This window comes from Emydura macquarii, unplaced genomic scaffold (assembly GCF_026122565.2).
Source record: "Emydura macquarii macquarii isolate MOO-44397 ecotype Brisbane River unplaced genomic scaffold, CSIRO-AGI_Emac_v2 contig_3451, whole genome shotgun sequence".
In the NCBI taxonomy this organism is placed as follows: domain Eukaryota; kingdom Metazoa; phylum Chordata; order Testudines; family Chelidae; genus Emydura; species Emydura macquarii.
Genome location: NW_027133588.1, coordinates 8,363,170 through 8,386,943, shown reverse-complemented (window position 1 = coordinate 8,386,943; position 23,774 = coordinate 8,363,170). Strand labels below are relative to the sequence as shown.

Genomic DNA, 23,774 nt, shown 5'->3' with positions numbered 1-23,774 from the left:
AACAGATAACATAACATTAACTATTTGGCTGCTGGTAATTTTGGCAGAAACATCCAATGACTGAGTTCCAGTAGCTTGCCATCCCTCCATCTACCCCTTCTCAGCCACAAACGACCTCAGGAAATGCATGTTCCCAAGCCTGGTTACTGAATGTTGGCTAGTTTGTAGTGACCAGATAGCAAGTGTGAAAAATCAAGACACATTTTTGGAGGGGTGTTATAGTTGGGTGTATAAGGCACAGCCCCTAGGGTCCTGATATCCATTTAGTCACCCTACTAGTGTGGATGAAGGGATTTCCCAGGCCTCCTCCTCAGCCCTGCCTAAAGAGGCGGATTACAATGTGGGGACTAGGAGAAGGCTGTCAAACCGCGACTGCCTGAGAAGAGTGCAACCCTCCCTTCCTGCCCCAGCGAAAGAAGAGCTAGATCCACCTCCTGGAAACGGACCCTGCAGAGCCCTTCTCTACGGGGACCGCGTGAGGCAGATTCTGCCCCAGGCGTGGTGCTGCCCCGGCCCCGCCCCGCCCTTCCTTGGCCGGGGGGAGGGTGTCCCGGCCCTCCCGGCAGATCCCCCGCAGTAGCCCGGGATGAGCAATTTGTGCTTTTCCGCCCGCGTTGGCGCCTTTGCCTGGCCCCGGGCGTGCGGCTCAGCCCGGCTGACCGATCCCCGGCTATAAAAGCCCCCGGCGGGACACCCCCCCTCCCCTGCGCTGCGCACACCCGCGGGCGGCCGTCAGTCCGTCCATCCGTCCGTCCACCCACCCATGTACGCGCTGCTCCGCGCCTGGCTGCGCTGCCTCCTCTGCCTGCTGCTGCTGCCCCGGGCGGCGGCGGGGCAGCGCTGGCCCAGCCCCCCGGCTCCCCGCGGCGGTGGGCGGGGGCGGGGGCCGGCCGCCCAGGCGCAGGAGGGGTCTGGCGCGGGGGGCGCCGCCGCCTCAGAGGCGCGGCGGCGGGAAGGGAAGGCGGCGGCGGCGGCTGGCGGCAGCCCGGGGTCGTCGCTGCTCGCTAGGCTCGGCCGGCTCTGGCGGGCTTTGCAGCGCAGCCCCATGGCTGAGCCGCCCCGCGGGGACCCCCGCGGCCCCGAGCCGGAGCAGCCCGGCATCGCCCCCGGGAGCCCGCAGCCCCTGAAGGAGGGGTCCGGGGGCAGCCCGAGCCCGAGCCCGGCCGGGGAGGCGGGCGCCGGGAAGCCGGGGAGCGGCCCGGTGCGGATCCGAGTGGCCATCCAGGCGGAGGCGGAGGAGGACGGCGGGGCCCCGGGCCTCGCCTCGCTGGGCGGCGGCAGCTGCAGCGAGGATGACTCCGGCCGGTACGGGAAATCCAGGTAGGGCGGCCCGGGGCTCGAGTGGAGCCCAGCCCAGCGCGGCTCGGCGGGGGGGGAGCCGCAGACGAGGGGGGCGGTAGAGCCCCTGCCATGGGGGACCCCTCCTGCCAGCCGACCCCCGCCCCGGCCCGGGCACTGCGGGTGTTGGAGGCGGGCGGGGGTGCCGAGCCCTGCCCCCGCTGGGGCTGCGAGGTCCGGGGGGACGGGTGCTCGGAGCGCGGGGCCGGGCCCGGGCCGGCGGGGGGAGAGCGCGGCCGCTGCGCCGCTGGAGCGCGGGGCCGGGGCCTGATGCAACCAGGGCTCGCCGCCAGTCCGACAGGCGGAGACGTGCTGCAAGTCGGGCTGGACGTTGCACCAGGCGGCGGCCCCTCCCCTCCCCGGCCCGGCACGCACGCGGCCTGCCGCAGACTGCGCTGGCGGGCGCCTGCCCGAGGCTGGGGCGCGGGAGGGGTCGGGGATCCCCGGCGGCGCCGGCCGGGCACTTGGAGGGGGAGGCGGAGGCGGCTGCGCGGGCGGCGGCTGGAGCCGGAGGGGAGGTTTCTCCCCGGCAGAGGGGCTGGGTCTCCTGCCTTCGGCCCGTCCGTGCGGAAATCGTGTGACCCCGCGGGAGCGGTTCCCCTGCAAAACCATGGTGGGGAAAGCGAACTGCTCTGCAAGTGCCGCCAGCGGCTGCAGGCCGATCGGGTCGCACGTCCCACCCCGCCTGGGGCAATCCGAGCACGGCAGGGCTGGCAGGGAGCTGGCGAGATCCGCTCATCCCCCCGCCTGCAGAGCGGCAGGACCAAGTAAACCTCTAGCCCATCCCTGGCACGTGTTGGTCTAACCTGTTCTTAATAACCTCCAGTGAGGGGGATCCCACAGCCTTCCTAAGAGCTTACCCACCCTCATTGCATCCTAGAAATGCAGCCGGTCCTCCTGGTAGACGACAAGATCTGCGCTGTCCGGCTCTTCGGTGATGTAAATAAGGAATATAGGGGGACGGGGGGGAAGTGATGCACAGGTTTGGAAAATGTGGACCCAAATTATCCCTTGCCAATCTATTGCAATGCATGAGTAGAGAGGGCAGATACATTCCTTGGCTGGGGAGGCTACTGAACGCTAAGGATGAATATCCCTGGCTATGTATCTCCAACCTTTTCCCTCTGCGAAACTCACATAGCAAACCTTTAAACCTTTCACATAAACAAGTGGTTAGCTGTTTCCTTCTCAGCTGGGGGCTTTGCTAATCTCAGAGAGTGAGTGGTGTTTACATGGCAGAGTTCCCCCAGGGCTGGAGGGAAAAGGAGGATTATGACCAGTCCACCCTTTAATGCTGCCTAGAGACGCCCACTAGAGCTACATGGTGTGCTGCTGTGATTGGAAGCTATTTCCAGCATTGTTTATTAGCACAATTGGTTTGTCACAGCCTCCTTCTGGAGTATGATGCACTGGCCACTCTCCACAAGGAGTTACCCTAGAAATAAATGAATCACAAGCCTCAAGACAGCTCAGTTCAATGGCTTTACTTCAGCTTAAAGCTGTAGTAATGAGCTGGGGCATTCCTGCCAGGTGGAGTGCTGGCTGTGCTTAGCAAAACTCTGTCCTTTGGAAATTAGAAGAGCTTCTGTCTGCTACTAGTTTCTTGTCCTGATATGAAATCCTCTTCTGTAATCATGAAGATTTAAGTAGATTAATTGCCTGTGGGCACAGTAACCTTCCTGCAACATGTGTATCCCAGTGTCTGTAATGGTCTTTTGAGACTGGCTGATAATGTAAAGCGTGCAGTATGCAATGTTGTAAACTATTGTGACAATCAAACTGTTTTTAGAAAGTATGATCTGTGCAGATTTTATTATAGATGTGGGAGGGCTCTATAGGGTTAACTAACCAGCTAACACATTTTTAAACATGACTGACTTGGGGCTAAGTGGTGGTTAACAAGATGTTTAATTAAAATGTTTGAACATGTTTTCTAAAGCCTGCTCAAAACGCACTTTCTTCTAGTATAACTGTTTCAGTTAGGGATGTGAGGCTTTTTATTAATAGTTACACTGGTACAACCCTACTGTACAAACAATTATACTGGTATACAAGTGCTTTTTATACCATTAGAGCTTATTCTTCCCTTACAGGAATAAGCCATACCAGTATAACTGTGTGCACATAAGGGGGGCTGTGCTCGTATGGTAAAACCTATACTACTTTTGTGTGTAGACAAGAACACTGCTAATTTTTTCAGGACAAACAATGCTATTAGGGTCGTGGGCAAATTTTGTGGGTATGTCTTACACTGTAAAAAGGTGTGAGCTTACTTTGATTTAGAGGGTTGTAAGACTACAAACTTGCCGTGTCTACACTAGGATTTTATAATATGTGAGCTACTAAGTTGTAAAAACACTTCCCCTAGAATAGACAAGGCCTATGTGAATTGTACTCTAATTCAATTAATCATAGATGGAAGAAATAAATTGTCATTGTTCCCTCACATGCTACCACTACTGTACTTAGTTTGTAAGAGATGGCTAAATATTGCAGCTATAACTCTGTTAGTAGGTTGCCATCCCCAGTTAGTATTTGTCAATTATCACCTGTATCTGTATTGCATGGGATCTAGGTACACTCTGGAGTACAGATCCTTTGAATAGTACCCTGTCCTGAAAGCAGAGATTTCATGGTGTGATTGCTTAGTCCCTGGGAACAGTGCTGACTCCTCAGGCTTCCCCATATCTTAAATGCACCCTCTGAGAACTCCAATCATGTGGATGTTCTGGGTCCACAGTTTACCTTTTCAAAGGGGCACATGATAGTCTTAGTTACAAGATCACATCCAACACAGAGACTGCACAGGATTCCAAAAAACCATTGCTCATTCTTTAATAGCAAAAGAAATGCACAGATCAATACAAACATTAGAAACCCTACACTAATTTCCATGTCCATTTTCTCTCCATTCTGGAGCTTTCCTTGGGCTGCTTGCTGCAGCCTTTAGTTTGACTTTTGTGGCAGTCCTTGGGCAGCTTGCTTTCTCTGATATTGGTCCTGCAACTAAATGTTGCCACCCAGGAAAATATGCCTCTCTCTTCCTCTCCTTCCCAAAGCTTCCTGTGTGGCTCTGAGTCTTGCTCCTGTGAGTCCTTTTTAAATCCCTGCTGTCTCGTCTCTGACTTGGGCACGTTTATGCTATGGTGTTGCGGTAGCACAGTTTCAACACTGTAGCTGTGCCACTGTAGTACCCTAGTGTAAAGGCTTCCTAGATGGATTAAGGGGGGTCTTCTATCAATCTAAATCTAGGTAAGCTAGCTCCTTGAGCAGCAGTAGCTCGGTTGATGGATCAATTCTTCCATTGACCTCACAGCACCTACAGAGGTGTTACCTTAGATATGGTATACAGAGGGGCATGAATTTTTCACACACCCCTGAGTGATGTAACTAGGTCAATCTAAATTAAGTGTAGACCAGGGCTTTGCCTTGTTTGGGAACTTTCTGCTCCCCAAGTGCCAGTACCCTGCTGACAAGTAGGAGGAAATAGCTTCTCCAGTCTCATTGTCATTCAGGTGTTTCCACGGAGTTCTAATGACCCCCATTGTACCTGGTCCGGGAGGGACATGCAATGAGCTCTGCCAGCCTATGGTGGGGACACTTAGGCCTGTTCTATACTTAAATTAGGTCAACATAGCTATGCTGGTCAGGAAGTATGACAAATCCAAACCAACTGACAAACCCATGCCAATCTAACCCCTGGGATAGACACAGGTACACTGATGGGAGAATGCTTCGGCTGACGTAGCCATCATCATTGGGGAAGGTTGTGTTCCTGCCCTGATAGACAAACCCCTTCCATCCGCGTAGGCTGCGGCTATGCTATGAGGTTCTGCCAGTGTTGCTACAGCGATGTAGCTATGCCAGTATAGTCTGTAGTGTAGATGTACCCAAAGACAAGCATTCCACGATAGTTTTCCTAAGAACAACTTTACAATATCAACCAGAATCCTAAATTGTACAGCCATGTTCTCCCAATCTTCACAGCACGTTCAATTTGCAATTTGAGACTTGTAACGTAGCAACTGAAAACCCATTTCCTCGGGGTCAAGGCAGTGAACACCTAATTACAGACTATTTCCAGGCAAATTGCAACATTCAATCCTCCGCTATTTTGGCTGCTGAGTAGTTCAAAAATGTTACAGGAATATTTTTCTACTGAGAAATTTATCTCCCGTCACACAAAAAAGCTTAATTGTTTTTGGGCACAGACGAAGGCTGGAAATCTGCCTGAAAGTTGAATGTTTTGTGATGTTATATGACGGTTTGAAATAGTGCTTTAGAACTGAAATCATTTTGCAACTTGAGAGGCAGTAATTTCTGCTACTCCCACTACTAAGGGCCAATCCTGAATCTATTTAAATGGATACCAAAATGCCTACTGGCTTCAGTGACTATAGCATTGGCTGTACACAGTTCAGTGCTATTCGTTTTGCTGTTATCATACAAGGCTTATTGCTGTAGTGCAGTGTCACTTTCAAAAGATTTCACTCAAGTTTGTCAAAGTTAGAATGTATCCAGATAGCTCAATATATTGATAATCCCCTGAGCGTTGATATCCAGAGGACACATTCTACCTGCAGTACACAGATGCATTTGGTTTCCTGTATGAGTAATCACCAGATGAGTCACAACCTAAATAAGTTGTTTTTCAGTCTGCCCAAGCAGCCGTGACAGTCAAATCCTTAAGATATGCGAGAAAAGAGAAACACTAAATGCAAGTTATAGACATTATATATCTATTAACACACAGTTTCTCAACCTGGGGTACACGAGACACAGGCAGGAGGTACCCACGGCAAAACAGAGTGAAGGGGAGGTAGGCAGCAGCTGCCGACTTCTAGGGAAGGTGGGTGGCAGCGCCCTGCTTCCCGTCCAGTTGCAGATCCCAGGTGGGAGCCTGGCGGCAGCCTCCTGCATCTAGCGAGCTGGGCGGCAACCACCCACACCCCAGCTCCAAGCCGAGGGACAGCCTTTAGCTGTGTTATTAGCTTTGTGGTTTTTTGGTATTAAAAGGATTTATTCTGGTTATGATCAATAGAGCTATTTACAACCAGCTTCCTAGCTGTTTTCTATAAAATACTGCATTTTGCCATTACTAAGAATTCTAAAACCTCATAAACTTGAAAGTGTTCCATGTGAAAGAGTTTTGTCAAACAGGATTGAAAAGACGTGTTTGAGAAGGGCAGAACTAGCACTGCAGTGCAGCTCAGACCAATGGATCAGGAGACATGGTATCCTGATTCTGGCATATACCTAATACTTGAGAGGAAGGTGAAATGGGACCTTCTAGCATTAATTCAGTGTTTTAATAGTATGTGGTTGGTACTGACCTTTGTAAAAGAAAAGCTTATTCTTTGAAGCATGAGGCTCTTCTCACATGAATCTTAACTGCATAATTGCATATGTCCATGCTAATAAAATTACTTTAAAAAACCTTGATAGTTGTACTTAAATTTCAGGTAAAAATAATTCCATAGTGGTAGCTAAGTGAAGATACAGATACATGTTCTAACTAGATGAAATGCCTTTCTGTATCTTTAGTGACATAGCAAAGTGAGAAATAGCTATTCAGTTCTTTGGACTAGGCTGCTAATAAGTTTCCTTTTTCATCCCCCTCTAATGATCTAAAAGTAACTGTGCTAAAAGGCCACTAAACTTTGTTTATTATCCTCATGGCCACCTGCTTAAGACCCGGCTTTCAAACAAGACCTCAAATTTTCTCAGCCCCTGCCACACACATTCCATCCTTTTCAGTTGTTCTTTCAATATCACCTAGCTGGCTAAAAGGCTCTTAAAATATGGATACCTTTTTTAGAATTGTTCCAGTATTTGTTTACTTGATGTAGTTTATGATGTTACTGTGATGGATCAATAGATAATCTACAATGGATTCATTTATCTGGGGGCCTGACTTTCAGTGGCCACAACTGAGTGAGCAGTAAGTAAATGTTGTGCGCAAAATCCATTGACCCAAATAGAACCTCTATATACAAAACCACCATCTGCATGTGCCAGTAATTAAATCTCTCTTGGTGGGTACAGCCAGTGGTTCCTCAAGTTTGCATATGCAAGTGATAGTGCATCAAGATTGCACTTGCCTAGTGAGACAGCCTATCTCTGCTTGACATACTGCCATAGCAGAGGTGCTCTTAGCAGTATTGCCTCTTACTGTAAGAGTGAGATGCCAACAAAGTGCCTGCCCCCTGTGGAAACCCCAGCACTCTGGAGCTTGCTCCCGTCACTGAGCCACCATACAATGAATGATGATCTTTGGGGCATGTTGCAAAAGTCAAATAAAATTTTGGGGTAGGATGAGGGGATCTTCTAGGGGCCTTTTTGTTGATGTGAACTACTTGGAGGGCTTATTTTATTATCATTGTGACTTACGGTGCCGAGAGCTTTTTGGGTAGGCATTTTTATTTAATTCTGAAGTGTATCCAGGCAGCTGTGCACTCAGAAGTAAATTCCAGGCTGAGGCTCCACTTCAAAATCAGGCCTTTAATGGATATGACACATGCTTGTGCCTGAATATGCCAGGTATTAAACTTGTGAACCTTGATACAACTTCTAAGAATGTACTCTTAGAACACTCTTGGGTTGAGCTGTTTGCCCCAATGACATGTGGTAACTTAATTTGCCCACATTTGTACTTCAAAGTTACAGGTATTGGGAGCTGTAGAGGGACAGAGATCCATGAGCAATATGTGTGGCTGGATTAAGTGATTATTTTAGATGGGATGTCCCACAGAGGTGATAACTAGTTAACCAGGGAGCTTTAGGCAAAGACAGTTGGACACAGTCATTTTGGAAGGTGTCTCCAAAGGCAAGAACAAAAAAGGCACTTTAAATGATTTCTCAGAGACCTTGTATGTACACATTTCAAAAGTACTAAGATGGACACACACACCCCTGGGACATTCAACAAGAATGCATCCTGACCCTAAACTGTGGATCTGAAATTGTAAGCCTATCTCTGTTGTATTGTTGGCATATAAACGTTAGTTTGTATAGAAATGACATTAAAAAGGTGTAAAATAGAATCCTCTTAGTTCAGTGTTTGTTAGAAGCCTAGCTTTAACATCAACCACGTTTTGCATTGCAGTTTGCTATGCAGTGTTTTCTGGCTGATGAGCTCATTGCTTGTTATGCAACTATCCTCACAAGAAAAAAGCTAAAACATATATTTTTAGCAGCTTCATATAGAAGAGAAAAGCAATGGTAGACAAATAAGTTTTGCATAGCAGCGAGCATTTGTGCACCTACATCTTATTTTGTTAGAAACTGGTTGAAGACTTCAACTTGTGGTGCAGTGTTTGTGAACTGCTAAAGTACGTGACTCATTATTCTACAGTGAGATCTGCTCTTGCAGTGAGCTCAGGACTTTGGCTCCTTAGGCTTACTAGAAAGATTCAACCTGTGAACAGGCATCTTGCTGCAAAGGAAGAACTGACTGAACCTGCTAATTGCTTTTCCAATAATTTGAAGAAAGAATGTGCTTTTGCTCCAATGTCCATGAGGTTCTGTGGGTGAATGCATATGCCCTCTCACTCTCAAATGGTTGGGTTTTAGTTGTTTAGGTCACAAGTGAAAATTAATGTTTGTCCCCCATAGGTATGTGTTGTCATTTTCTGTTCAGAGGAGTCCCTGGAAAGAAATAGCCAATTGTTTGTTGTGATGAAACGTCCATCTGCTTCAAATCAGTATTCTTAAATGAAAAACTAACAGCCTGGTCTCTCCAGACCTTCCCCCAAATTTGTTTATTTGAACAGTGAAGAGGATGGAATCTGATAAGATCGACAGATGAACAAAGCTCAACGCTGGGGTTGAAGGGTTAACACTGCTTAGTTTAGTAAATACAATTTATAAAATTTCCAGCATGGAGTTCTCTAAAAAAGCATTTGCAGTTTGCTAATTTGCTTTTTACTGATAAAGTTAATGTCCAGTAAGACAGCAATGATCAGGCTAAGATCAGTTTATAAAATGACTTCATTGTCATCTTCTAGTGGCGGGGAGAATGATGGTGATGACTTTGACCAGGACTGGAAACCCCCAGATAACGAGCTCATCCAAAAGCTTATATCACAGGTTGAATATTACTTCTCAGATGAGAACCTTGAGAAAGATGCCTTCCTCTTAAAGCATGTGAGAAGAAATAAGATGGGCTATGTCAGTGTTAAGCTACTCACTTCTTTCAAAAAGGTAAGTTTGTTTTTTAAGTGCCTCTAAAGCTGCTCTACCCAAAGAATGGTAGGAGGAACCAACTTAAAGAGCTACTGAACAGATTTCACACGCTGCTTTTTTTGGCCCGTTTGAAGGGTTGATGCAGTTTACATCCTACTGTTACATTTGTTCTTATCCTTCAAAATGTCTGATAATTACCTGTACAGAACTTCTTGATTTGCCCAAGAAATTGTGTAAATCCATAAAGCTTAAAGGAGAACGAAATTTAGAAAAAACATCCCTTGATGGGATCCTCCCAATCAAGATTCTCAACTTTTTTTTTCCCCTTAGAAACTCCTAGCTTCATGGGGAAGAGTTGCTTGACTTTTAAAATTGTCGTGGATTTTTTTTTTTTTTGAGCCAGCACCATACTGACTAGAGGTTAAATGTCTTGACCTCTGCAGCCTTAAGAACTGGACTGTGCAGTGTGGTCCAGTAGCTATAGTGCCCTGAGACTCAGGACTTGTGCGTCCTAGGCCTAATCTTTTGCCAGCTGCTTGCCCTATAATCCTCTAAAAGGCACTAGAGAAGTGCATATTTTAACGATTGGAGGGCAGGGACTCTGTTTAATTGTTTTCTAACTTTAAGTACAAAAATAAAGTAATGGGACAGAGGGAAGCTGCCTGTTTAGAATTTGGTGCATCAGCAAAGCACCTGTTGAATATGCAGTGTGAGCATGCCTCGAAGAAGAGGTGGGAGTCGAAAGATTCTAAGAATGCTTGAAGAGACACATCATAATAATAGAAATGGCGGCTTGTTTAGTTTGGGTAAGTCTGCAGGTGGTGATGACTCTGATCTCTAATCATGTAGAAGGAACAGGAGGTTCCCAACATCTTACTGATGCATGCTGTGACAGTAGGGGGAAATTTTTTAAATCTATTTTCTAGTCAGGAGGGATACTATGGAAGACTTTGGCTGATCTTTCATCTGAAATCCAAGCCTGTATCTCTCAAGTTAATAGCTGTAGAACTAAAGTTCTGGTGGCTTCAGTCAGCTGCATCAACTTAGTGTCACTTGTTTTCTTAAAGGTAAAACATCTTACCAGAGACTGGAGAACCACAGCCTATGCCTTGAGGTATTCAGATATTCTTGAGCTGAATGAAGATAGCAGAAAGGTTAGAAGAAATACTCCAGTTCCAGTGTTTGCTAGTGAGAACCTGCCTAGCAAGATGCTGCTTGTGTATGATATCCCCTTGATTTCTGACCTACAAGTTCTAAGCAAGGATCAAGAAAATGGATGCATGCAAGAAAAAATGATGGAGCATCTTCTCAAGACCTTCGTTACGTTTGGTGTCATCTCATCTGTTCGCATTCTCAAACCTGGTAAGGATCTTCCACCTGATGTAAAGAGATTCAGTAGTCGATACACCCAAGTTGGAACAAAGGAATGTGCAATAGTAGAGTTTGAAGAAGTAGATGCAGCAATAAAAGCTCATGAGATCATGTGTACTGAAGAGAATACTGAAATTGGCATGAAAGTTGTCCTGATAGGTCTGAAGCCTCCAAAGAAAAAAGTTGTGAAAGACAAGAACCATGAAGAAGATCCCAGCAAGTCTCTCAACAAAATTAGATCCCTGAATAAGAGAGTTGAGGAACTTCAGTATGTTGGTGATGAATCAGCAAACAGCTCTTCTGATCCAGAGAGTAATCCTACATCTCCACTGTCTGGACGCAAGACTAATACAGCTAACAAGTTAAGCCCTACCACCTATCAGAACAACCACCTGAGCCCTAATGTTTCACCCAGGTCAAGCCCCTGGAACAGCCCATCTTCTCTGCGCAAAATATCCAAGAAGTCTCCACTTGCTGAAGATGGCACACTTAACACTAGCACTAGCCCTGAAATGTCAAGGAGATGTGCAGATTACTCTTCAGATAACAGTATTACTCCTTCTAGTAGCCCATGGGTTCAGAGAAGACGACTACAAGCTCAAACTGTAACACAAGAAAAAAGTCCAGTAGGTAGCCCAATGCTAGCTCGGAAAATACAAAAGGCAGATGGGTTACCTGTAGGAGTATTGCGGTTACCCAAAGGTCCTGATGGTACTAAAGGATTCCATAATGGATGTGAAAGGAATAAACTTACGAAGAATGAATAAATCTTGGGTATATTTTTTTAGAACAAGTTTCACAAATCAATTTATTTTTATTCAAACCTGGTAAAAAGACTAGCGTACATGTGACTGAATCAAGTCAGTATTTAATTTTTAAAGGTTTTTGTATTCATGTAGAGACTTATCATTTGTATATTTGTATTTGCACTTAATCTGCATTATTTTTATATTTTTTGTTTGAAACAGCTGAAGATGGCAATGTTACTTTGTTTTATGCCAGGTATTTAAAACAATTCATGTAACTGCATTTTTGTGCAAAGCTATAATTCTGAACAGCAATGTGTAAACACTTATATTTAACTGTTGTATTGCTTTGCAATGCTATGGTACATCACCCATCTGTTTACTAGGAGGTTTGAAGGCTTCCTGTTTTCAGTATGTTGAAAGGAACATTGAGAAGCTAATGTCACATCAGACACTTTGCTAAACCTGTTTGCTTAAACTTCCAAAGACAGTGTTATATAATAGGACCAAATTGTATTTGCTGTGATGTGAATAAAAAAAAATGCTGCACAATTAACTGTTTTTTAGGTATCAGATTCTAATGTTCAAAATTGTTGGATGAAAACTCAAGGTTCTAAAGTGTGACCATCCAAACAGTTTAAATGTGTTACTTACATATTCCCACCCTGCCTGGCCCAGGTTTAGGTCTCCAGTTTCACATGACTTACTTTACCTATTCTGCTAGGACATCACCTGAATATGCCAAGTGACCAATGCAGTTTAGAGTGAAGCTTATATGTAAACTAGGCTGTATCTAGGCAGCCCATCTTTAGTGCACTGAGAACATTGCTCTGAGAAATTCCTCTCTTCAAAAAGTCCAGACAGCAAAGCTGTAAGCATTCAGTATTTTTGAACCAAGGTAGCGTGTATGTTTCGTTTTCCCCAAACGCATCTCACACACGTAACGCCTAAATATTTCCTCAGGAGTGCATAGGCACAGGTACACTGAGTGTTCACCATTGCAGCTGGCACAAAGTAGTTCATCTATCTGTGGCAATGTAGGTATTCCTAAAAGGAGTAATAGCTCACTCTACTGGTTGAGCAGGGTAGCATGCCTCTAACTTTCATCCTATAGAAAATGTCATAGCAGCAAACATCTTAAAAGTATTGTTACTTAACTAAAAAAATATGGACTGTTGGTTAATCCTAGGGAAAGGGGAACAAAGAAGCAGGCTTCACTAAAGAAAGCATAAGCTATTTAAGATAAAAATAAGTTTGAAGAATTTGGAATCAAATTAAGCAAACAAGTTAGCTAGTGGCAGTGGCTTCATAGAGAAACCACTTCCCTTCATGCCTACTAAAAGGGAGTAAATGAGAGATACCTCCACAAACATCTTATTGCTGAGTCCTTTGGGAAGGTAATATACACTACAGCAGAGAGGCCTATTATTCATAGCAGTGAGAATAACGGGGAGGGGCCTTTGGATGGAGTTATTTCACAAATTAAAATCCTAAATCTGTTAAACTACTTACAACCGCATTGGATGAATGTGAAGTGTCGTCTTTAGAGCTCCAGAAAAGCTGTGCTACTTTCTCACTGACTTTGAATAAGCATTTCTGTTACAAGAGAGGTCTATAAAATCATGAAGGGATGGAGAAAGTGAATAGGAAAGTTATTTACCCCCTTCATGTAACACAAACCTGAGGTCACCCAATGAAAATTTATAGATAGTTGATTTAAAACAAACAAAAGGAAGTACTTCACACACTGCACAATCAACCTGTGGGAAATTCAGTGCCATATGATGTTAAGGTGAGAAATCTACCTGGGATTAAAAAGATGTATTAAATAGTCCATAGAGCATAGATTCATGAGTGCCTGTTTGCCAAGATGAGCATTGACAGAAGCCCATGTTCCAGGTGTCCCTAAACTTCCAGCTGGCAGAGCCTCTGACTGGACAACAGAAAATGGATCATTTGATAATTGCTTGTTCTGTTCATTCCCTCCAAAGCATCTCGCCACTACAGAAGACTGGATGCTGGGCTAGATGGATCACTGTTCTGATGAGGCATGGCTGTTCTCGCCAAAAAAAATGGATCCTGCCTAGCACTGTTGCTAGCTGGGTTGTAATTTAAAGGTTCAGTTTGTGAGTACCACGTGTGTGGCTAATCCAAGTGATCTAACGATCAAATACAGCAGCATAATCACTTTTTGACTTGCCTGAAGAGTAACCACTTAAGCTGTAATGCGAAGTAATGCTTTTTACCCAGTAGCCTTGCTCTATTTATTACAATCGGAGGAAAAATATCATTCACTAGCCTTGCACTTCATTTTTAAATGTTATCTCTAGCTAACAAAGCCAAATTTCACTTCATGTAGCCCAACTCACACAGATAGTAAAGAATCTGTATCTTTACAAATATCAGTTTCCTCTCAAACATTTCTTTATCTAGCAAAAAAGCTCATTTCTATTTAAAATGGGAAGCAACACATTTACAGAAAACACAAGTAAAAATAGCAAAGCTTACTGGAGCTGTATCATTGTTTCACTCAGTCTGCAGGCCTCCAAAGTAAAATTTACACCTGTTTATCAGTCACACTTTGAACACGAAATCTTCTCCTGGATTCAGAATCAGCCTCTTTTGCTCAAAAACGTTTGATGCAACAGCCACCCAGCGAATGAGTGCTGAGTGGGACACTTCTGATGCTAAACAAGTATCTTTTCACACATTAAAAAATACTATTTCATAGACTACCCCCTCAGAAAACTATATCCCAGAAAAACCTGACTGAATTCAGCAGTGAAAACTATGCCATTGATTATAGGTCTATTTATTCCTGATGCTAAAACATAGCTAAACAATAACATCCTCTGCATGTGCAACACCATTTCCTCAGGGAGCTGAAGTACAGTCTCTTTTCCTTACAAAAGTGGAAGAAAGTGAATATAGTCTCAATTAGCTAGAGCCACATTCTGAGGTTTAATCTCACTAAGTAGCACCTACTCTACAAGTTGTCCCATAGATTGCAGTGAGTCTACTCATGGGTTAAGATAGTATTCTTTATGAGTAAAGGTATCCGAAGCTAGCTTCAAGCTTTCTAACAAGGTCCTAAACCTACTCAAATCCAGGTAACAAGCTAGCCAGTCCTACTTTATGTCATTTTCCTTACCTCGCCACTACCATATACTTCTTGGTTGAGAAACAGCTTTTGTGGAAACCCTGATTATGAAGATTCTAGAGCTGCCATGTAGATATTTCTTCTTTGCCAACACCCTTGCCTGCTAGATGGTCTGCTTGCCATTCAATGGCTGCCTTTGAACAGTAATCGGTGTAAAGCATTGCTGGTTCAGTGTCAAATTAATTACTGTAGTCTCCCATTAGCAATCTGCAATGTGACTAAGTGAAAGTGCTTATTTTACCTATCATCTTAGCTCCAAAAAAAGCCAAAACAAAAGTCATCAAACACTACAACATTACATATTCATTATATTTTATACATAATAAATAAACTACAAATAAATAAATAACTTACAGGCTTCAGCACGAAAGCCTGCAAGGTTGTTTGTTTAGTATCAGTTGAAAAATGGGAATGGAAATTAAATATAATTTAATCTTTTCTCTCTGGTTAACTTTTACTTCAGCCATTAAATATGATGGGCATATGAACTGTTTTGTTATGATATTTGGAGATGAAGGCCAATTATGCATCAATGGGAGTCAGAACATAGGTCTAATTAAGGGCAAAATTTGGTTCTTTGCATCTAACACCACATTCTACATTTAGTTATTATTAAAAAGATCTCAGGCTGTGGTGATCAGTCTGATTAGTAAGTAGGTGTTTTTTACATTTCTGAGAACTAATGATCACTAAATTCAGCTGGGGTTTTGCTCAGTAAATAACCTCAGACTTTAGTCCTTTCCAAATGGATGGAAGGTTCATTGAATACCTATTACATTGATTAAAAGGATCAATTTGAAATATTTGTTTTAACTACACCATAGTTTCTATACTTTAGCTAAGCAAAATTAGGGTAAGATGTTTTGCTTATCGATCAATTTCCTTTTATATTCTGAAGTACTAAGGTAGCATATTGCAAATAAGTTACAATTCACTGAGGACAGTCTGACATCTAAACATTGTGTCCAAGTACAATTTTACATTTAAAAAACTACTATTAGATGGTGTACATAGTGTGATGGTATCAACTGCATGGAAGACCATGATCCTGTGCTGAAGCCGTGAGCACCCAGTGTTCTAGAACATGCAAGGGAAGCACAGAGCTGAGAGAACACTAGGGACGAATCGTAGTAATTTGGAGTGTTCACTTGTGACAGGCACTAACAGCAGGAAATTGACACAAAACTACAGATTTTTTAAAAAATTCAAGATTCACACGTGCTATTTCCCAATAAGTTGGTTATGTGTATAGTGAGTTTTCTTGGATTAAGGAGGGAAATTATTCTTCCTCTTTTTGCCACAGCACTGTGGTGCCTTTTGTGCCTAATCATAAGAATACAGTTTTCCAAGTCTAAACTATTCCTTCCTGTATCAATGATCCACTTAGGTAATTGGTGCACTTCTGTGTTACTAACCTTTTTTTAAGGCAGCTTTTAAACAGTAATCTCACAATACAGCAACTCAGTTTAAGGTATCAAATGATGATACTGCTGCTTTACACGTCATAAGATCACAGACTCCATGTTAAACACATTGTGAAGTTATTACTTGAAACTAGTTGTACAGAAATCAGATAAAACCCAGTTTCAGCCAACACCTACGCTAATTACATCATGTCCTTCTGGGCCAGGTGAGTAACTTTGTTTCTTTTAGTGAAATTTGGTACAATTTCGTTTATATTAAAATAAGTTTATACTCTTAAATTTATATTAGAATCAGTATGTTTATTCTGCAGAATAAAGATATTTATCTGTGAATATAAATACTTTGTTAGTGCAAAAGTAAAATATATATGAAATAGCGTGTGTGTGAACTATTTTTCAGAAAATAATTTTGAACTTGTAGCACTATTTTATTATTGATCTCTTTTACTATTTCATTTTTCTTGCTTTCAGAGGCCATCTTTAGCTTCTACACCAACAGTCTTTTTCAGACCATAAAATGGACAATAGATCAAAAGTGTATCTTACTGATTTAGTAAGTATGCTTTTCTCTTAAACGCACAAATATTTATTACTGTCTTGGAGGCTCACGGTTCAATCCTGATTCTGCTGAAGTCACTAGAACTATATCAGGCTCTAAAATGAGGTTTTAACTGTTTGTGTGCTCTAGGGGAAGAGGAATCTTCTGATGTACCAAAATGGGGGAAATACAAAGAACATCCAAGTCATGAAAGCTAACCTCATTTCCATGTCAGGTAAAACTGAATCAACTTTTGATTAAACCCTGGTTTGCTGTACAAAATCTCAGCAGGAGAGCAAATGAGCATTTTGTTTTTAAATTACTGAAATTATTTCAGTTTGACAAGTGGGCCTTGTTTAATGCAAGTCACTTTGGGATTTTTTGTAAAAATAAGCTTTTACAAAATAAAAACCTGTAAAATATTTGTATGAATTTTCTTAAAAATCCAATTGCATTTTTTTTAAAATTCCTTTGCATTCTTTACCTCTCAAAAATTGCAATACTGCCCTAGTATATGAGAACCTGAAAGGGGAACGGACTTGAAACTCAATGTAAATAAAAGTAAAAGTGACTCATCTATGTCATTGTCCAAAGAGAAATACAAAAATCAAAGGCAACTATTATCCACAGCCCCATCTGCTAGCAACAAATCAACTAATTAAAAAATAGGTGGAGCAGAGACCATGATGCATTTTGCTAAAAGTTACTTAACACTAGTTTTGGCAGACAGCAAGAAGCAATGAAGTCTAAGGTTGAGGGCTTTCCACTGAAGATGCTCTGCTGCCTGTCCCTAGTCAGTTTGCCATGTGGACAGACACGAGCAATTGCAAGAACATGCAGGTGACAAAAACTTCGTCAGAGAGAGAACCAATAGGTATCATGGCTTATTGGCCTTGACTACACTAGAGAAATTTTTCCCAAAATTAAACTGAACAATTTTGAGAGAGAGAGAGAGAGAGAGAATGTGTGTGTCCGTATTAAATTTCCCCAGTGTAGATGAGACCCGTGTGTATTACATTTCTGCAGCGTAGATGAGGCCATTGTGTCAATGCAGCTATCTACTATTACAAATTAAAAACATGTATGCATTGTTTGAATAAATGTAATCCTATTTGAGAAACTAGCCTACCCTTTAAAACGACATAAGGTTGTTTAAAAAAAAACACAGTAAAAGAATACAATACTAGACCAACCATAATTATACAAATTTTGAGCCAAAGTTGATGGGACAGTGTCCCCTTAAGTGATTTTTAGATGCATCTAATGAGGTCCCTGATGAAATGGAATGTTCAATTTTGGACTTGCTATGCCTACAAAATGATCTGCTCTTACTCAAGAAAGTAATGTCATAATCACCAAATTACTTAATATATGACCATGCCAAGGACAAACTATCTGCAAATAGCTTCGCTGTAACTCTATGCGAAACCAAATTCTACCATATGTGCTATCTCATCTGTTTTTCAAAACTGGCCAACCAGATGAAAGATGATATGCATCATTTCCCCCCATAGGAATACTTTCTGCAATTATCTCAACAAATGTGAGATGAGATCACTGAGTATGTCATCGTTTGCAACATATAATACATAGACAAATCTGTTCTCCTTCTCTTTCACATTGCTTACATCAACATTTGCATAAAATTAGTAGGAAATACATGTTTTGGGTCCAATTCTGCAACTCTTATACATAGAAGGAGTCCCACTGCAGTCACTGGTACTAATCATATGAATAAGGGTTGCAGGACTGGGTACTTAGTAGTTAGTTCAAAATATTGTGCTAAGAAATTATATTTCCCTTCTGCAGCTTGTGATCCTGTAATGGACAGAAAACAACTCAGCTATATCAAAGTCATAGACTCCATCAAACCCTGGAGGACTGCTGGCAAGCCCTTTGGTGAGGAACATTTTGCTTTTTTGTGTCTTCCTGATTTACCAGCTATGGGCCAAATCCTGCCTGCAACTGACCTTAGTATGAGTAAGGCAAGCAGGAAATGGTTCTAAGAGGTTGTGGGTAGCATTTTCAAAAGTGGTAAGTCACAAGTCTGATTTTACCAACCATGAAAACTACTTTCAAATTAATCTTTAAAGCTATAAAAAAATACTTTCATTGCAAAGATGGAGAAAAGTGAAAGTCACTGTGATGGAAATAGAGTACCCAGTTTTTAAAACATATGCCTAACTAATGGTTTTGTTAACTTGTTTGATAACAACTAATGCTAATTTATTTCATATTGTTTAATTTTATTTGTAGTCCACTGAAAGCGTGTTCAGTGGTTTACAAACATTAAAGTCAAGCTTCCTGCTGAAAATGCTTAAATTGAAAAGGAAAAAAGCTTGTATCATGATAGCAAGAGTAACTTCTACCACAAGCCCTATGTCACACAATAGTATTAGTATTAAAAGCAGTTTTAAATAAAGAGATAGCTAGTAAAATACAAACTTAGATGGTTTTTTCAGAAAGTGACTTCAATTCCATCAAGTTCATTTAACTTACTGTTTAATTAGTTCTTAGTGATAATACCTGTATGAGTAATTATATATTATAGTTACATACACTTTGGTGTGTGGGGGTGCGTGCGCGCACACACACACACACACACACACACACACACACACACAGTTTTTTCATGCAGTAGTCTAGATATTATTGCTAAGAACCAATTAAATACATGATAATTTAAAAGGTACAAAAACTGATTATTGTAAGATGGGCAAACTAATCCATGCTGTTTAATCATTCCTCTATGAACTTAAACTAAATATGCTCTTTTATATTAATTCTAGCCTGGTTTGTTGAAAGGTCAAACAGTATATTCATACTTTATTTTTAATTAATCAACAAACATGCTTGTTGATCTTATTTGTACGTAAAAAACCTAAGCATGCTGGCCTATATGTTCATAGTATAAACGAAACCACTATGAACAAAACTATACACAAAGCAAATATCTTTAAATACAACTCTAATAAGTTTTCAAGCAACATTTTTCTTACTTTGCCTACCTGTAAATTTTCATTATCACTGGTGTAAATATTTTTCATTGGTTAATGAGCATATGGTTAAATCAATGTTTATCAACATTTACCAATAAAACTCTGATCCTTCCAACCCTAACTGTAGCCCATCTCTGATAGCATAAGAAATAAGTTTAATACCCATGCTTAAGCACAATTTAGACCAGTGATACTCAGACCTCAGTGGTTCAGGAGGCAAATTAATAGTCAACGTTACCCAAAAGAGCTACAGTAGTGTGAATTCATTGTTTCATTTACACACACACACACACACACACACACACTCTCTCTCTCTCTCGCTCTATCTATATATATTATTCTCACAGCAAAATGACTGATAAAGTAGTCTACAATTGGTTAATAATATAGTAAAAGCATCCTGATTGGTTAATAATTAAATCACACAGTGTTTTAATATCATGTGCTGCAACGAGCTGCAGGAGACACATTAAAGACCCACTTGCCGCTCCCAACGACCCTAAGTCTGAATATCACTGATTTAGATTTTTGGGGGGGTTTACTCAGGCTATAAACACAGAGCGTGGGTGGTCAGAGTGAAAGGGACTCAAACCTTTTAAGATCCAAATTTTAAAAAAGGTGTTCTAGCCCAGGTACCTGAAACCTAATTCACTTAACCAAGTCTGGTTATTATAGACTCTCACAGTAGTTTTGATATGTCAAACACATACATTCTTACATTTGCACTCAAGCCAGCAAATACCCTCAATATAGATTTCCTTATTATGAATCTACCTTCTGCTTTTCAGTGGACTGGAATAGGTCTCCAACTCAGGCCTTTACACTACGGACATTTTCAAAAAATTTCCCGTCATTGCTAACAGCTACCCTGATATTAACAATGCTGGGGGCCCAAGTGTTGACAATGTTCTTATGGCCACAGCCATTTTTAACACCATGTCAATTAGATTGGCTCAGAGGAGGTGTTAGCAGTGGCATAGTTATACAAAGTTATATTGAAGCAGGTGAGATTAGCATTCAGTGTTCCAGATCTGATGCAAGCTGCCACCAAGGAAATGTCCTGTTAGCAGCCAGAAAAAGATGAAACCTTCATCATGTCAGGCTTTGTATTTAGTACCGTATCCTGCATCGCTCCTGTGTACACTGCAGTGGGGCTGTCCCTCCCAGATAGCAAGGAGGGACTCAGTCTGTCAGTGACATTTTACTCCTACTCCATTCGCTTGACCAACAAACTTCCAGAGTTATAGAAAGGATTGCTGCCTGCCTACAGGCAGAACCACTGCAACTCAAGTACAGGGTTGGCTGGACTGTATCAAGTGAAGTATATAAAACATAAATAACAAAGGCAGTCACTATTACATACAAATAATGCCCATATAAAACTCAGAGTCATAGAACCATAGGGTTGGAAGGAACAGCAAGGGTAATCTAATCTAACCCCCTGCCAAGATGCAGGATTTGTTGTATCTAAACCATCCAAGACAGATGGCTGTCCAGCCTCTTTTTGAAAACTTCCAGTGAAGGAGCTTCCATGACTTCCCTAGGCAGTTTGTTCCATTGCCCTACTGTTCTTACAGTTGGGAAGTTTTTCTTGAGATTTAATCTAAATCTGCTATACAGTTGTTTGCCTCTTGTCCTGCCCTCTGTAGTGAGAGAAAACAATTTTTCTCCATCTTTTTTATGGCAGTCTTTCAAGTACTTGAAGACCACTATCATGTCCACCCTTAATCTCCTCTTTTCCAAACTAAACAGAGCCAATTCCTTCAGCCTTTGCTCATATGGCTTGCATTCCATCCCTTTGATCATCGTTGTCGCTCGCCTGGTTCTTTCACCTTTCCAGTTTCTCTACATAGTTTCTATACTTTGGTGACCAAAATTGGACACAGTACTCTAGCTGAGGCCTAACCAGAGCCGAGTAGAGCAGTACTGTCACCTCCCATGACTTGCATGCTATGCCTCTGATAATGCAACCTAAAAATCGCATTTGCTTTTTTTTGCCACAGCATCCCATTGTTGACTCATGTTGAAGTTGTGATCCACCACAACTCCTAGATCCTTCTCAGCAGTGATGCTGCCAAGACAGTTATCCCCCATTCTGTATTTGTGCATTTGGGTTTTCTTCCCTAAATGTAGCACCTTACATTTGTCTTTGTTGAATTTCATTGTATTGTCTATTGCCCAGTTCTCCAGTTTATCAAGATCCATTTGAATTTTAGCTCTATCCTCCATTGAGTTTGCAACCCACCCTAGCTTTATATCATCTGCAAATTTGATCAGTATGCTCTCTATTCCTACATGCAGGTCATTAATAAAGATGTTAAATAACACCAGATGCAGAACAGGTCCCTATGGAACCCCACTTGAGATCTCCTTCCAGTCTGACATCATTCTTTTAATAGTTTACTCTTTGTTTGCGGTTGTTTAACCAATTATGTATCTGCTTAATGGTAGTTCTGCTGAGTCTGCATTTCTCTAGCTTTCTTATCAGAATGTACTGTGGGACTGTCTCAAAAGCTTTGCTAAAGTCCAGGTATATTATGTCCACTGCATTCTCCCTATCCACCAAACCAGTTACCTTATCAAAGAAGAAAATGAAGCTGGGTTGGCATGATTTGTTCTTAGTAAAGCCATGTTGGCTGTTAGTGATCACCCCTTCATCCTCCAGATAGTCACAAATTGAATGTTTTATACATCACTCTAGTAGCTTCCCAGATATTGAGGTCAGGCTGACTGGTGTATAGTTCCCTGGCTCCTCCTTTTTCCTCTTTTTGAAGATGGGCATTACGTTAGCCCTTCTCCAGTCTTCCAGGACACTTCTCCTGTTATCCATGAGTTTGCAAATATTATTGCCATAATAGAAAGCCAACGTAACGCAAACCAAATACAACAAGAATACATTGGTTAACATACGAATATTGTATGAGCACTCAGAACTGACACTGCAATAGACAAGTCACAGTGTTGACTGGAAAAAAGTGATTAAACTTAAGTTCTTGGGGAAATTTTCCATTTAGAACATTTGTAAAAATTATGCTGACAATCTTCCTACTTCACATGAGCTGTATCTTCTTTATGTCTTTTGCAGTGTGTGACCGATTCAGTCTCTGGGCCAGTTAGAGGAAAGGACAAAAGAAAATGAAGCCCAAACAGATAATCCCAGCTACCGTGTTCTTCCTGTTTCACTAACCTGCCAGTACAAATCCAGGGTGCCTTGCTAGGTTTTGCCTACTGTAGCTTCTTTCCTTCATCTGCTAAGAAAAAGTCAGTCAGTCCATGAGGAGTGTTGATTTTTTACTTCTTACAGTAGCTTTTAAGAATTAACCATAAAAATATTTAATATAGAAAAATATACAGCAGAGAGTAATTAGATTGATGTGACACAACTGCAGTCTCCCTTCCAGGCCTGCTGGCGAATTATTATAATTTTTAATGAGAGCCAAAATATCTTACATTTTATATAGCATCTTTCATCCTAAAGTGCTGCCCAAACCACACACAGAATACCCCACTTCAGAGATATTACTTACTTACATGTCCCGCATATCCCCGTAAGGGTTCTTCACTGGTCCAGTTGGATTCCCTGTTTTATTCCAGTTAGCTGTATTCACCTAGCTGTATTCAAAACTGAGGTCCAAATGCTGCTTGTTACAGTGTAATCACTTTGGATGACTGAATAGTTAGGATACTAGTCAACTTCCATCTATTTACCCATCATGCTCATAAAGACATGACAGTTCATATGCATGAGAGAATGGGTGTAACAGCTATATATCCTGTTAGCACAGCATCTTGCACATGCAGGAAGAAAAAAGCCCTGCTGCTACTATCAGTTTGTATGGATCTCAGCCCTCTCCTTAGGTTACACACATATGCGTGGAACTTCCTGTCATTCCATGTACATATCTAGTGGAGGAACAAGACTTCCATACTGCCACGTGGAGCAAGATACTAGAGCAGTTATAGTGGCACAGTAACGGGGGAGGGTTCAAACTTACATCCATGACTTTTTTTTGA

The 23,774-nt window shown here is 42.0% G+C and overlaps 1 protein-coding gene across 2 annotated transcripts; it reads left to right on the top strand.

Annotated features, from left to right (window-relative positions):
- The first annotated feature begins 763 nt into the window (after positions 1-763).
- On the top strand, positions 764-12,948 carry LARP6 (La ribonucleoprotein 6, translational regulator). 2 transcript variants are annotated; one of them, XM_067534711.1, is made up of 3 exons: positions 764-1,320; positions 9,345-9,540; positions 10,590-12,948. In XM_067534711.1, the coding sequence occupies exons 1-3, from the start codon at positions 764-766 to the stop codon at positions 11,658-11,660; spliced, it is 1,824 nt and encodes a 607-aa protein (XP_067390812.1). In that variant the 3' UTR covers positions 11,661-12,948. The 2 variants fall into 2 exon arrangements, with proteins under 2 accessions (XP_067390812.1, XP_067390813.1); XM_067534712.1 differs by lacking the exon at positions 764-1,320 and adding an exon at positions 1,923-1,951.
- Positions 12,949-23,774: the final 10,826 nt, after the last annotated feature.